The 12,677-nt window shown below is 41.7% G+C and overlaps 1 protein-coding gene across 1 annotated transcript in view; it reads right to left on the reverse strand.

Moving 5' to 3' along the window:
- The window catches only part of LOC138789621 (ras-related and estrogen-regulated growth inhibitor-like), a 58,393-nt gene that overhangs the window by 3,192 nt on the left and 42,524 nt on the right, over window positions 1-12,677 (reverse strand). Inside the window, exon 3 of the mRNA XM_069968355.1 lies at window positions 1,787-1,860. Coding sequence (XP_069824456.1) covers window positions 1,787-1,860 — 74 coding nt within the window. The remainder of the gene's footprint in view (window positions 1-1,786; window positions 1,861-12,677) is intronic.

Consider the following 12,677-nt stretch of genomic DNA (forward strand, 5'->3'; position numbering starts at 1 on the left):
GTAGCTTCTTATTTACAGTGTAACTGTCATTTGTAAAAACTTTTGACATATCATACAGACATATCAAAATTATGGATCAGTTGGGGTCATTGCTGAGACCCCCACCCGATGACTCCCAGTAGCTGGGAGAAGTACATGGCAGCACTATGGAGCCCATCTCTTGGAATGAGACAGAGTGAGCGCCAAGCCAGGGAGTGAAGTGCACTGCTGCATGCTTCTCCAAGCTGTATCTAGAAGTCAGCTGTATCATGGGTCAAAACTTTTGACATGTTTGCACAATTCACAGATACTGTTGGACTCTTTTACATATGATGTTAAGACACCAGTATTTCAGGATTACTGGTTACCAGTGTGTACTCCTCAATAGCTTCTGATTTCCAGACTTCTCAAAACAGTGCTGTTGGAACCCACATTTTTTGTTATATTTGTTTAACATGTCAAACATTTTTACAATAATTGGTCCAAATGTAGACTCTGCGGTTTGGGATACACTAGATTTATCAAACAGTCTGATATGATGTGATAAATCCAGTACCTCTTCAGTCTGTCAAAGTTTGCACTGTTTCTGAATTAGCTTTAGTAAATCCCCCTAGTATTTCTGAAAAGCATATTACTTTCCTACCACTAGATGGCACCAAGAGAGTGGAGCCATTTGAAAACATTACCCTTTCTGACCTGCAGTATATAATGGTGCAAAATTAATATACTACAAATTATTGTTATAAAAAAATAAATCATTGTGGGCACTTGGTCTATCCAGTCTACCCTTATATTATTTCCCTCCTTATTATTGGGATATATGTTAATCCCTCACAGGTTTACATTTAGTTACTGTAGATTTACCAACCACATCTGCTGGAAGCTTCTGCCAAGCATCTATTACTCTTTCAGTAAATTAATACTTTAAATGTCTTGCAGTTGCCTACATGCTAAGAAATTGTGTGACTGGCAGAGAATAGATAAGCTGTTTGACCATGCATAAGTCTACATGAAACAAAGACAAAATAGCCACTCAGGGTAGATTTGCAATGTGTTTGCTGTGTACATTTACCAAATATCCCTATTTCAGGTTGGTATATGTCAACATACCTTTTATGCAAAAGAACACTGCAGAGACACCATCACATGTCTCGACGTCAGTGAACTAGCCAGACCTTCCCTTCGGGAAGGAACAACCAAGCCAAAGGCGTTCTCCAGTCAAGGAAACCACCTCAGCAAGGTATCCATCCACAGACAGCTGTTTGGGGTTTTTTGTCCCTCATCAGTGTGGAGTAGGTTTCTGGCTAGTGGGAGCAATGACTAGTAAGTGCATGCAAAAGGACGCTGGCTGACCTCAGGGAGATCAACCAAAACACCACAGAGACACCATCACATGTCTCAACGTCAGTGTATTCTAGAAAATTGCCCCCAGGGAAATCAAATTTGCAAAAGAACACTGCAGAGACACCATCACATGTCTCGACGTCAGTGAACTAGCCAGACCTTCCCTCCGGTGTCTCTGCGGTGTTTTGGTTGATCCTTATAGAAGTCTATGGGGAAAAAGGGCCAATGTTTCTATGGAAAATCTCTGGATGCAGAGCCTGCTGTGATTTCACAAAACTGCAAAGTCACTGAAAAACTGCAAATTGTCCTGAAAAAATGCCATAGCAAAAAAACATCCCGGTTAGTAGTAATTTTTCTAAGCTACCATCTGGTTGCAGTGTTGCAAATGGTTACAAAAGTTTACATATTCGTTGAAGCATTTATATAAGGCATCTAGAAATATTGGGTGTAAAATAGATCATACCTGACCAGCAGTGTCCAGGATTTCAAAATGGACAAATTCTCCATCTATTGCAGCCGTGTGTCTATATATCATTTCTGTGAAAACAAAGAATATCCCATGCATAAAAACAATAAAAAGAGTATACAATCAACTGTCTACTTTCTTATCTCAACAGTGAAACCCTGACCAATTTTGACATGTCTATGTGTCAAAAGTTTTTTTTTTTTTAAATGACCCTAATGCTTTAACTTCAGACAGGTAAACGTTAACTCAAATCACTGTTGGTCTCACACAAACCTTTGGAACTTGACACCATTAAACAGCACTTCTGCGACACATACATATGAGAAAGGTCTGGCAGATTTAGAATTTAAAGTATACCTATCACTCCATTGGCAGGCAAGATATACTGTGAAAATGCCGACAGGTAGGCTGTCTCTCCTCTCTGTGCATTACAATGCGGTCTATGCAACTTCCGGGAGTCCCTGTACCTCACTCACGTCAGGAGAGACAGACTACCTGTCTGCATTTTCACATCGTCTCCTGTCATGCCGACGAAGTGCTAGGTACCCTTTAAGGTGCATATAGGTGGCAATTATGGCAGTCAGTCACAGGGGGGGTAAACTGACCATGGGGCCCCATAGCAAAACTTGCAACAAGTTCCAACTCTGTGATGACCCTTATCTTAGAAAATGAAAACTTGTATAGATACTTTGATCTCCTTAAAAAAAGAGATTACTTTGATCTCCTTAAAATTTTTTATTAGGGTACTGTATACTTTAATAAAAATTTTGCTGGACTTCTCCTTTAATGCACAATGTGATTTCACAGTTCAGTACTAGGATAAATAACACAACATCATAAAACAGGAATAAAAGTTCAGTCGGCCATGCCTGTTTTCGTCCCCTTTAAGCACTACCATAATAGAAATTCATCTGCCATACTTGTGCTGCCCTAGACTGAATACACCCTATTCAGGTTATTCCAAGAGTCTTAACTTTCTCATGCATTACTAGATTTTGTTGCAGATTCACTATGGATGTCCACCCTATACACCAGCGCTTCTCAAACTGTGAGGCGCAGCTCACAGTCTGGTGAGGCGCAGGGTCCCTGTCTGTTCCGGAACCAGGGGTGTTGCTAGGAAAAAAGGATAGCCCCGAACGATCTGGTGCGCAGGAGGGCACTGTTCCAGCTGAAGCTGCTGCTGTGTGCTGCAGTGCCCGGGCTGGGGGGGAGGGGTGCCGAGGAGACGCTGCTACTGTTAAGGCCCTATTCCACGGAACGATTATCGTTCGTATTCGGCCGATATCGGCCGCTACGGACGATAATCGTCCGGTGGAATAGAGTGCAACGATCAGCCGACATCGTTCATGTCGGCTGATCGTTGCAGTCGCTTGTTTTTCATGTTGAAAAACAAGCGGCTGATATAGCAGCGATCTGCTGCCGTCGCTCCGTTGAATAGGAGCATCGCCAGCAGACGCTGCTATATCCTATGGGCTGCCCGGACGATCAGCGATCCCCCGGGCCGCCCCCCCGCAGCTACCCGCCGCTCCCTCCCGCACTCACCCGCTCGCTGCAGCCGCGTTGAATAGCGGCGGCAGCGAGCGGGGAACAAGGAGCAAACGAGCGCTGAGAGCGCTCGTTTGCTCCTCTAAACGACCTGTGGAATAGGGGCATTACTTGCTGCGCTCCCAGATGTGAAGTCCTCTGCTCATCCAAAAGTTCGGGCCTTCATGGATACGTATCCATGGAGACCCAAACTTGTGGATTAGTGGTGGATGCAGCGTGGCTGGTGACAGGAACATTATTAGCTGCAGGCAGACATCGGGCTTCATTGGGACGTGGCAGAGCTGCTGGAGGCCAGGGAGCACCAGAAGGCGCTGGGCAGGAGCAGGGGCACTTGGGGAAGGGAGGGGGTTGATATGGAGTCATTGCTCCAGATTACGTCCCTGTCACACATGAGACAGGAGACTGTACAGTGCAGACCAGAAGCACCCCTCCCCCAACTCGTGATCCTCCTCACACACAGCCCCCTGCACTGTATCCCAGCTCTGTGTCGGGACACAGGAGGAGGGGAGAATGTCTGCAGCTGTGGCCTCTGGGTAGTTCCTGGAGCTGAAGACTTCATTATGTGGACATCAGAAAAGGTATAAAAAGTGTGTATGGATGTATTGTCCATGTCTGTGTACTGTATGTATATGGATGTGCTCTGTGTGTGTGCTCTGTGTGTACTGTATGTATATATGGATGTGCTCTGTGTGTACTGTATGTATATGGATGTGCTCTGTGTGTGTGTGTGTGTGTGTGCTCTGTGTGTACTGTATGTATATATGGATGTGCTCTGTATGTACTGTATGTATATGGATGTGCTCTGTGTGTGTGTGTGCTCTGTGTGTACTGTATGTATATGGATGTGCTCTGTGTGTACTGTATGTATATGGATGTGCTCTGTGTGTGTGCTCTGAGTGTACTGTATGTATATGGATGTGCTCTGTGTGTACTGTATGTATATGGATGTGCTCTGTGTGTGTGCTCTGTGTGTACTGTATGTATATGGATGTGCTCTGTGTGTACTGTATGTATATGGATGTGCTCTGTGTGTGTGCTCTGTGTGTCCTTTATGTATATGGATGTGCTCTGTGTGTACTGTATGTATATGGATGTGCTCTGTGTGTGTGTGCTCTGTGTGTACTGTATGTATATGGATGTGCTCTGTGTGTGTGTGCTCTGTGTGTATTGTATGTATATGGATGTGCTCTGTGTGTGCTCTGTGTGTATTGTATGTATATGGATGTGCTCTGTGTGTACTGTATGTATATGGATGTGCTCTGTGTGTACTGTATGTATATGGATGTGCTCTGTGTATGTGTACTCTGTGTGTACTGTATGTATATGGATGTGCTCTGTGTGTGTGCTCTGTGTATACTGTATGTATATGGATGTGCTCTGTGTGTCCTGTATGTATATGGATGTGCTCTGTGTGTACTGTATGTATATGGATGTGCTCTGTGTGTACTGTATGTATATGGATGTGCTCTGTGTGTGTGTGTGTGTGTGTGTGTGTGTGTGCTCTGTGTGTACTGTATGTATATGGATGTGCCCTGTTTGTGTGTTCTGTGTGTACTGTATGTATATGGATGTGCTCTGTGTGTACTGTATGTATATGGATGTGCTCTGTGTGTGTGTGTGCTCTGTGTGTACTGTATGTATATGGATGTGCTCTGTGTGTACTGTATGTATATGGATGTGCTCTGTGTGTGTGCTCTGAGTGTACTGTATGTATATGGATGTGCTCTGTGTGTACTGTATGTATATGGATGTGCTCTGTGTGTGTGCTCTGTGTGTACTGTATGTATATGGATGTGCTCTGTGTGTACTGTATGTATATGGATGTGCTCTGTGTGTGTGCTCTGTGTGTCCTTTATGTATATGGATGTGCTCTGTGTGTACTGTATGTATATGGATGTGCTCTGTGTGTGTGTGCTCTGTGTGTACTGTATGTATATGGATGTGCTCTGTGTGTGTGTGCTCTGTGTGTATTGTATGTATATGGATGTGCTCTGTGTGTGTGCTCTGTGTATACTGTATGTATATGGATGTGCTCTGTGTGTACTGTATGTATATGGATGTGCTCTGTGTGTACTGTATGTATATGGATGTGCTCTGTGTGTGTGTGTGTGTGTGTGCTCTGTGTGTACTGTATGTATATGGATGTGCCCTGTTTGTGTGTTCTGTGTGTACTGTATGTATATGGATGTGCTCTGTGTGTACTGTATGTATATGGATGTGCTCTGTGTGTACTGTATGTATATGGATGTGCTCTGTGTGTTAATTGCTGGTGGTGGTGGGTCAGAGAGGTTTAATTGCAGGCATTGGGGGTTGAGGGGGTTAATTGCAGGCAGAGGGGTAACATTACTACTATGAGTGGCACAGCAGGGGCATTATTACTAAATAGGGGGGCACAGCAGGTGCACTATTTGGGTTATTAACTATTTGTGGGGCTCTGATGTGTTACTATTGGGGTTATTAACTAGTTGTGTAGCACTATTTGGGTTAATATTTGTCGGGCACTAGTGGGGTTATAAATTATTAGTGGGGCACTCTGACAGTGCCAGGAGCACCGCATGCACAGAAATGGGGTAAGGAAGAGAGAGGGAGCTGACACAGAAATAGGAGGTTAAGGATGGAACCATGCTGGTGTGTGTGTGTAAATTGCCAGGTGAGTAGAGGGGTGGGTTACGGAGAAAGGAGTGCTGCACTGTGGTGCTAGTTTACAGGTGGAGCAGTATGTGGTGTTGGATTTTTGCCGATGTGCTCTGGGATATAATGTGCACTACATGGCAGTATTAGGTATTGCATAGTAGCATGCAATTGTTGGTGAGGCCCGAGCATCAATATGGATCCCCAGGTGAGGCCCGAGAACAAAAAGTTTGAGAAGCACTGCTATACACTATACCAATATTAAAGTTTCTGTCCATAAATCTAACATGTCATCTGGAATTATTCTTAAGGCCATAAACTCGCTCCAACGACCGCTCATTAACGATCACTAAACAATTTTTTTTAGCGGACGATTACACATAACACACGTGGGAACATGAACGATCTATGTAGTGTAACGATTATTTTGCGGTCCTTACATGGTCGTTTAAAACAGTGCTTCTCAAACTTTTTTAGCGATTATCGCTAACGAGCGGTCGTTGGAGCGAGTTTATGAACAATAATCGTTCCGTGGAATAGGGCCTTTACACCTGGTACATGCCAGTTGTCCTTTGCGTCTGTTAAAGGTAAATGGATTAAAAAGTTTAAATTAGTCAAAAAAATACATTCTAAGAGAGAAGCCTATTTAACTTGATTTACAAAGTAATTCATAAGCTGATTGATCCAGCAGACAGAGCCATGATTCATTCCATGTCTGAAAGGAGGATTGTTTACCATGTGTCATTGTATCTCTTCCAAAACAACAACAACAACACATAAAACAAAACACATTATTATGTCAAAGTATCTACTTAAAAACACATATAAAACATTCTGAACGTTTGGAAATAAATCAAATGCATGAAAGCATCTTCAGTGACTCATTGCAGACTACTCACCATCTGCCTTCACTTGTGGGTACATCATATCACATATCCTTATTATGTAATAACAATTGGAGTATGCCAAACATTATCAATTACCACAACAGCATCCTGTATCTACAATACTTCCAAACAGTTCAAGATGAGGCTAGTTTCCTATGAGCATAATAGGTGAATTTATGTGTTCATATTACAAATTCACGTTAAAAGGGATATTCCACTCAAGCTTTTCGTATGTTGCTGCCCATGGTGAGACTAACAATTCATTCCATACTTGTTATTATCTATTCAGTCTCCTTCCCCCTGTTCTGAGCTTCTACTTTCTGCTGAAAACACAGAAATCTGTGTCTGAGCTTTTCTCTCTGTCTCCCCCTCCTCCCCCGTAACGCATTACTTACCTGTCTATCCCAGTTTTAAAACTACCAAAAATCAATTTGTTTGGGGGGGGGGGGGGGTTACTCTGTATTGTGTTTCTGTCCTTCCTGGTTGATCAGTTCCCAGAATGCAATGCTTTCCCTCATGTGATCATCACAGTCCCCCACCCATTACAATCAGTAAAATTAGTGCAGCACCTGCTTCTAACCGAACAGAAATGGTGAATCAGTCAGGGGATTGGGTTATCCAGCCCCGCCTCCTGTGACATCACACCCTGCCCCCTGTATGCATCGTCAGCAAACACACACAATGTGAGACAGAGACATGGAAAATTTGTCTCCTAAGGGGGGAGAGCAGAAGGAGACAATGTGAATTGGCACAGAGGACATATTTTTTCACTTCCTGGAGTTCTATCAGCTACCAGTGTGGCAGAACTGCACAGATACAGTAATACATCGTATAGACACATCTATATAACTTTTAATAGAAAACAAGTTTTATTATCCAGAGTTTCCCTTTAACAAGAAGTTATAAAGTTGCAGATACAGCCTGCCAGGGACTTGTTTACATCAGCTATCCAGGAAAGGAGGGGGAGGCAGAGAAAAAAGCTCACAGTTTTTTGTGTCTTCAGCAAAAAAAAGGAGATCAGAACTGGGGGAAGGAGACTGAATAGATAATAAGTATGAAATGAATTGTTATTCTCAGCAACATGTGAAAAGTTATGTTTGAGCAGAATGCAGGTCCAATGACCCAGTCTGATGGCATCATATTGATGTATGTTATCTCTAGACCTGCAGGCATGCCAGACCATGCAGGTGTGAGCTAGACATACAAATGTGGCCATTTTATGCTTGTGTGTAGCCAGCCTGAGGCATGGCTTCTCACTTCCAGAAATAGCAGTTGTATCTGGTATTGCAGCTCAGTTCAATTGAAGTGACTAGGGCTGGACTGCAATGCTGCTCTCAACCTGTGGACAAAAGCTAGGAGCCACAACACTCAGAAGCACATGTGAGACAGACTGCAGCCACTCCCGATATCCTCCAGGGATCAATAAAGCAACGATTCCTCCAACCACAAACACACGGGTGTGAGGGCGCAGGTCCAACAAAAAAATAATAAAACTAAAAAATATGTATAAAATATATGTGTAAAATTTATTAAAAGACTTAACGCGTTTCGGAACCGCTCCGGTTCCTTTCTCAAGAGTCATGGAGATTGAACTAACAAACAATCAATTTATACAAAAAATAGTCCATGATGTCAGAGGGGGTTGGACGAAGAAGGAGATTTAACCCTTAAGACATAAGAATTACATCAAAATATTCTAGGCATATAAATAAACCAATATCACAGCATATATGTATCAATGACACTAAAGTTATAACTTATTCTAAAAATTAAAAAAAAAAAAAATTAAAAAATAAAAAAAATAATAAAAATTTAAAAAAAATATAAAAAAAATATTTTAAAATTTAAAAAAAATAATAATAAAAATAAAAAAATATATGAAAAAAAATAAAATATAAAAAAATAAATAAAAAAAGAAAAAATATATAAAAATAATAGAAATAAATAAAAAAATGAATAATAAAAGGTACATGAAATCAAATATATATACCACATGAACACGACCTATCAGCAAATAAGACACAGTTCAGACTCTGGTGTTTTCTAGCATCTCATTAAGTCCCCCTGGAAAGAGAGTACCCATTCTAAATATCCAATAGGACTCTCTATTGATAAGCTGTCTGTATCTATCGGATGTATGTTCTACAATCTGTTCCAAAATAGTTAATCTCAGACTACCTGGATTCGCTTCATGTTTCAAAAAGTAGTGTCTAGAGACGCTGTGTAATAGAAAAGCATTCTTGATATTGGCTCTGTGTTTGTTCATACGGGACCACACTGAACAGTGCGGCCCATGTATTGTAATCCACAAGGGCACTCAAGAAGGTATATCACATACTGTGATGAACAACTGTACACCCCCCGAGTCTGGAATATTTCATTAGTAGCAGTGGACATAAAAGTGGCTGATGGTGAATCCGCTATCCAGTTACAACATAAACACCTTGCCACATTGCACCGTGAGGTGCCAATGGGGCCATGGTTGTGCATACTAGAATCTGTATCAGAAGTTAATTTGCGAAGTCTGCTTGGCGCTAATTGACTACGTAGGGTTCTTGTTCTGCGAAGAATAACGGAAGGTTGTTTGAAGAGAATAGATTTTAAAACAGGATCACCTAAAATAATCTTCCAATGTTTCATTAGCATTTTTTTTTAATTATATCTTGTGTGCCACAGTTATATTCAGTGATAAATGATAATAATGCATATAATAAAAATAAAGACATTACACGGAAAAGTATTTTAGATAATATGGATGAAAAACAGAAGGACCGCGGTAGCGTGAAGAAAAATAATAAATATGAGGTATCATTTATCACTGAATATAACTGTGGCACACAAGAAATAAAAAAAAGTGCTAATGAAACATTGGAAGATTATTTTAGGTGATCCTGTTTTAAAATCTATTCTCCCCAAACAACCTTCTGTTATTTTTCGCAGAACAAGAACTCTACGTAGTCAATTAGCGCCAAGCAGACTTCGCAAATTAACTTCTGATACAGATTCTAGTATGCACAACCATGGCCCCATTGGCACCTCACGGTGCAATGTGGCAAGGTGTTTATGTTGTAACTGGATAGCGGATTCACCATCAGCCACTTTTATGTCCACTGCTACTAATGAAATATTCCAGACTCGGGGGGTGTATAGTTGTTCATCACAGTATGTGATATACCTTCTTGAGTGCCCTTGTGGATTACAATACGTGGGCCGCACTGTTCAGTGCGGTCCCATATGAACAAACACAGAGCCAATATCAAGAATGCTTTTCTATTACACAGCGTCTCTAGACACTACTTTTTGAAACATGATGCGGATCCAGGTAGTCTGAGATTGACTATTTTAGAACAGATTGTAGAACATACATCCAATAGATACAGACAGCTTATCAATAGAGAGTCCTATTGGATATTTAGAATGGGTACTCTCTTTCCAGGGGGACTTAATGAGATGCTAGAAAACACCAGAGTTTGAACTGTGTCTTATTTGCTGATAGGTCATGTTCATGTGGTATATATATTTGATTTCATGTACCTTTTATTATTCATTTTTTTTTATTTATTTCTATTATTTTTATATATTTTTTTCTTTTTTTATTTATTTTTTTATATTTTATTTTTTTTCATATATTTTTTTTATTTTTATTAATTTTTTTTACATTTTAAAATATTTTTTTAATTTTTTTTATAACTAAAAAAAAATTATATTTTTTTATTTTATTTTTTAATTTTTATTATTTTTTTTATTTATTTATTTTTTTTTTTTATTTTTAGAATAAGTTATAACTTTAGTGTCATTGATACATATATGCTGTGATATTGGTTTATTTATATGCCTAGAATATTTTGATGTAATTCTTATGTCTTAAGGGTTAAATCTCCTTCTTCGTCCAACCCCCTCTGACATCATGGACTATTTTTTGTATAAATTGATTGTTTGTTAGTTCAATCTCTATGACTCTTAAGAAAGGAACCGGGCCAACTGAATGTAGGCAGTGTGCCCTCACAGGCAACCCTATGGGAGGCCCACAAGTCGGTTCTTAGAGGGCACTGTATAGCACTCTCCGCTAAGCTGAAGAAGGATGCAAACTTCCAGGCGCAGAACCTAGCTTCATGGGTCAGAACATTGGAGACCCAAATGATCTCTTCCCCATCGGTTCGTATCCTCCGGCAGCTAGTGGAAACTCGTGCAAAACTGAAAGATTTGGCAATTCTGAAGGTGGAAAAATTACTGACTTACACGAGACATAAATATTATGAAAAAGCTAATAAAGCACACTCTCTATTAGCAGCCCAGCTCCGGGATAATAGATGTATGAACTCGCCATCTGCCATTAAGGACTCCACTGGGGGTATGACATACGACCCAGTACGAATGGCATCATTGTTTGCTGATTACTATTCTAATCTATATTCTTTGCCTTCCCAAATGCCGCCCGACCCGGATGACAGAGCGAGGGCCCTTCAGGACTACTTACTTTCCTGTCAGTTGCCAACCCTCTTATCAGAGGACCTGACTACTCTGAACAGTCCGCTCACCCATGAGGAACTTGCTGAGGTACTTAAAGAGCTCCCTAATGGGAAATCTCCGGGCCCTGGTGGCCTCCCATACTCGTACTATAAGACCTTCTCAACTGAGTTGTCCCCACACCTCCTGCCCCTATTTAACTCTTTCCTCTCCGGTTCCCCTGTTCCACAACGGATGCTTGACTCCTACATAACGGTCGTGCCCAAACCAAATAAAGATCCTACAGACTGTGCCAGTTACCGACCCATCTCCTTGTTAAACTCAGATCTTAAAATTTTCACAAAATTACTGGCGAATAGACTTGGAGCGCTCCTTCCGAAACTCATTGATAAGGACCAGGTGGGTTTCGTACTTAATCGTCAGGCGGGGGATAACACACGGAGAACCATAGACCTAATTGACGTCCTTAATAAAACCAGGGCTGGAGGGCTCCTCCTGAGCCTAGACGCGGAAAAAGCCTTTGACAGGCTGGGCTGGCCCTTTCTGATGGCCACACTGAAAGCCTTTGGATTTTCCGGGCCCTTCTTTTCTGCAATATGCTCCCTGTATTCTTCCCCGACTGCCGAAGTGCGCCTCCCCCATGCAATGTCCCCTCGCATATCCATACACAATGGGACCAGACAGGGGTGCCCCCTGTCACCCCTGCTGTTTGTTCTCTGTATAGAGCCACTGGCAGCTCGCATACGACTGAGCCCCGATGTCAAAGGGATACTGATTCATGAGAAAGAATTTAAATTATCTTTATTTGCGGATGACATCCTGTTGACCCTACGTGACCCCCAGACTTCCCTCCCTAACCTACACAACATCTTGGACGAGTATGGGAGGCTATCGGGCTATAAAATCAACAAGACAAAAACGGAAGCCTTGCCAATTAACCTTCCACCTTCCCTGACTGAGACGTTACAGTACTCCTTCCCTTACAAGTGGAAAAATAATGCCCTTCGGTATCTGGGAACTAACATAACCTCCTCCTTTTCCACCTTGTTCAAAACTAACTTCCCGCCACTCCTACAGGAAGTGACGGCGCTTCTCTCTAAATGGGACCCTCTCCCCTTATCCCTTCTGGGAAGGATAGCGGCCGTAAAAATGTCCATCCTCCCGAAGCTTCTTTATCTGTATGAAACCCTACCTGTCCCAATTTCCAAAAACTTCATGTCCTCCTTTCAGAAGGTACTCCTGAAGTTCATCTGGAGGAATGGGCGTCATAGAATCTCAGCTCAGATCCTCACAGCAAAAACAGAACATGGGGGTCTGGGAGTCCCAGATGTCCATAGGTATTACTTAGCAACTCACCT

Source organism: Dendropsophus ebraccatus, chromosome 4 (assembly GCF_027789765.1).
Source record: "Dendropsophus ebraccatus isolate aDenEbr1 chromosome 4, aDenEbr1.pat, whole genome shotgun sequence".
NCBI classification, from domain to species: Eukaryota; Metazoa; Chordata; class Amphibia; order Anura; family Hylidae; genus Dendropsophus; species Dendropsophus ebraccatus.